We start from the raw sequence: 1,438 nt of genomic DNA on the forward strand, positions 1-1,438 counted from the left end.
GATTATTTTGGGCTGTGAGTTGTATCCCATCTGTAGCAACTATGGCAGGAAGCAGGCCACAAGGAGGACAACAGTGTGAATACAGGAACTAAAGAGATATCAGACAGCTTTAGACTTTATTACTGAAGCTTTTTATTCTTCATTCATAGGTCAGTTCTTCTAAGATGGTCTTCAGCAACCTTGTTGTGAAGCCTTAGGCTAAACCTGAAAGGTAAGCAGTTGACAGGTAAGTTGCCCCAGGGCAGCAGTGCTGGGCCAGTTCTCCAGGCCTGCTGCCACTGCTCTCCTCGGGTCAGCTTCAGGAATTCCTCCTCCCTCCACCCCATCACCTCCAGCTGCATGTACAGAGCCAAGGAAGCCAGCCAGAACAGCAGCTTGCTTTAACCAGCTCCAGTGCTAGTGCTCTGGATCAACCCCTGCTCTTCACCAGAGGAGTTGAAAGAAAACAAGACACTCCCACACTATTTATACCTATTCTCTCATTTGGTAGCAGTCTGGTAGCCAAATAAGTGTTGTACTTACCATTAGCAAACCTGCACTGCTTCAGCACCTCGCTGAAGCCCTCGCACAGCTTGAGGTCAGTCTGGTTCTGGGCACACTCCAGGAACTGCTTCATCTCATACTGGCAAGGAGCAAACTGCTGCTGCTGCTGCTGGTAGGCAGGCTGGGCTGCCTGGGGCTCCTGAAATGGCAGACACCTCCTTAAGTACCCTTCCAACAGCTCCAGACTATGAAGACAAACCACCCGAGTACTGCTTCCTGCATACTTCCTCCTGTATTTTACTCAAAATGTTACTTTTTACACAGAAAACAAATAATGAGCTGAAGTACCAAACAGGTTCCAGCAGGGGCATGACACATTCTGAACAGTTTTGTAAGTCACAATCTCTTGGGTAACTCCAAATAGCATCTGGGTAAGGTAACAGCACTGTTGTAATCTTTGAGGAGCACTAAAAGGTCTTGTGATGTATCTTATCACCAGACCTGGCACACAGAAGTCCTGGCTGAATCAGAAAGGTGCTGCAGCAGCAAGCAACACTAACACTACAAACATGTATCATTCATGCAAACCTTTGAGCTGCTTTTATGATGCTGGATGGTGACTGTTGTAGTTCCTTGGAGACCCAGTCTCTACAGTTCTCCCAGCTGCAGCTTGTGCAGTCTTGATGTCTACAGCAGATACCTCAGCCTAGACACAACTGCTCTGCCAAGTAAACCCCTGCAGCTATGATTCTATGCTTCTAAGGTTAGCTGGTGTCCAGCTGTGCTTTCACTCACCTGGTAAGTAATGTCAGGCCTCGCAGCCTCAGAGGCACTGCCTCCACCAAACCCTCCGGTAAGGGCGTGCCCGATGGTGTGGCCCACGGCAGAGCCCACAGCGACCCCCGCGGCGGTGGTGGCCATCTGCGCCATCAGCCCGGGCTGCTTCGGGGCCGGC

At 50.2% G+C, this 1,438-nt stretch overlaps 1 protein-coding gene across 1 annotated transcript; it reads right to left on the reverse strand.

The window, feature by feature from the left end:
* Positions 1–522: 522 nt before the first annotated feature.
* On the reverse strand, positions 523–1,431 carry CHCHD2 (coiled-coil-helix-coiled-coil-helix domain containing 2; the record flags this gene model as incomplete). Its single annotated transcript, XM_008942744.1, has 2 exons — positions 523–682; positions 1,279–1,431. Coding segments are annotated over 2 exons (313 nt in total), but the record flags the coding sequence as incomplete, so codon positions are not given.
* Positions 1,432–1,438: the final 7 nt, after the last annotated feature.

Source organism: Merops nubicus, unplaced genomic scaffold, assembly GCF_000691845.1.
Source record: "Merops nubicus isolate BGI_N331 unplaced genomic scaffold, ASM69184v1 Scaffold29570, whole genome shotgun sequence".
Lineage (NCBI taxonomy): Eukaryota > Metazoa > Chordata > Aves > Coraciiformes > Meropidae > Merops > Merops nubicus.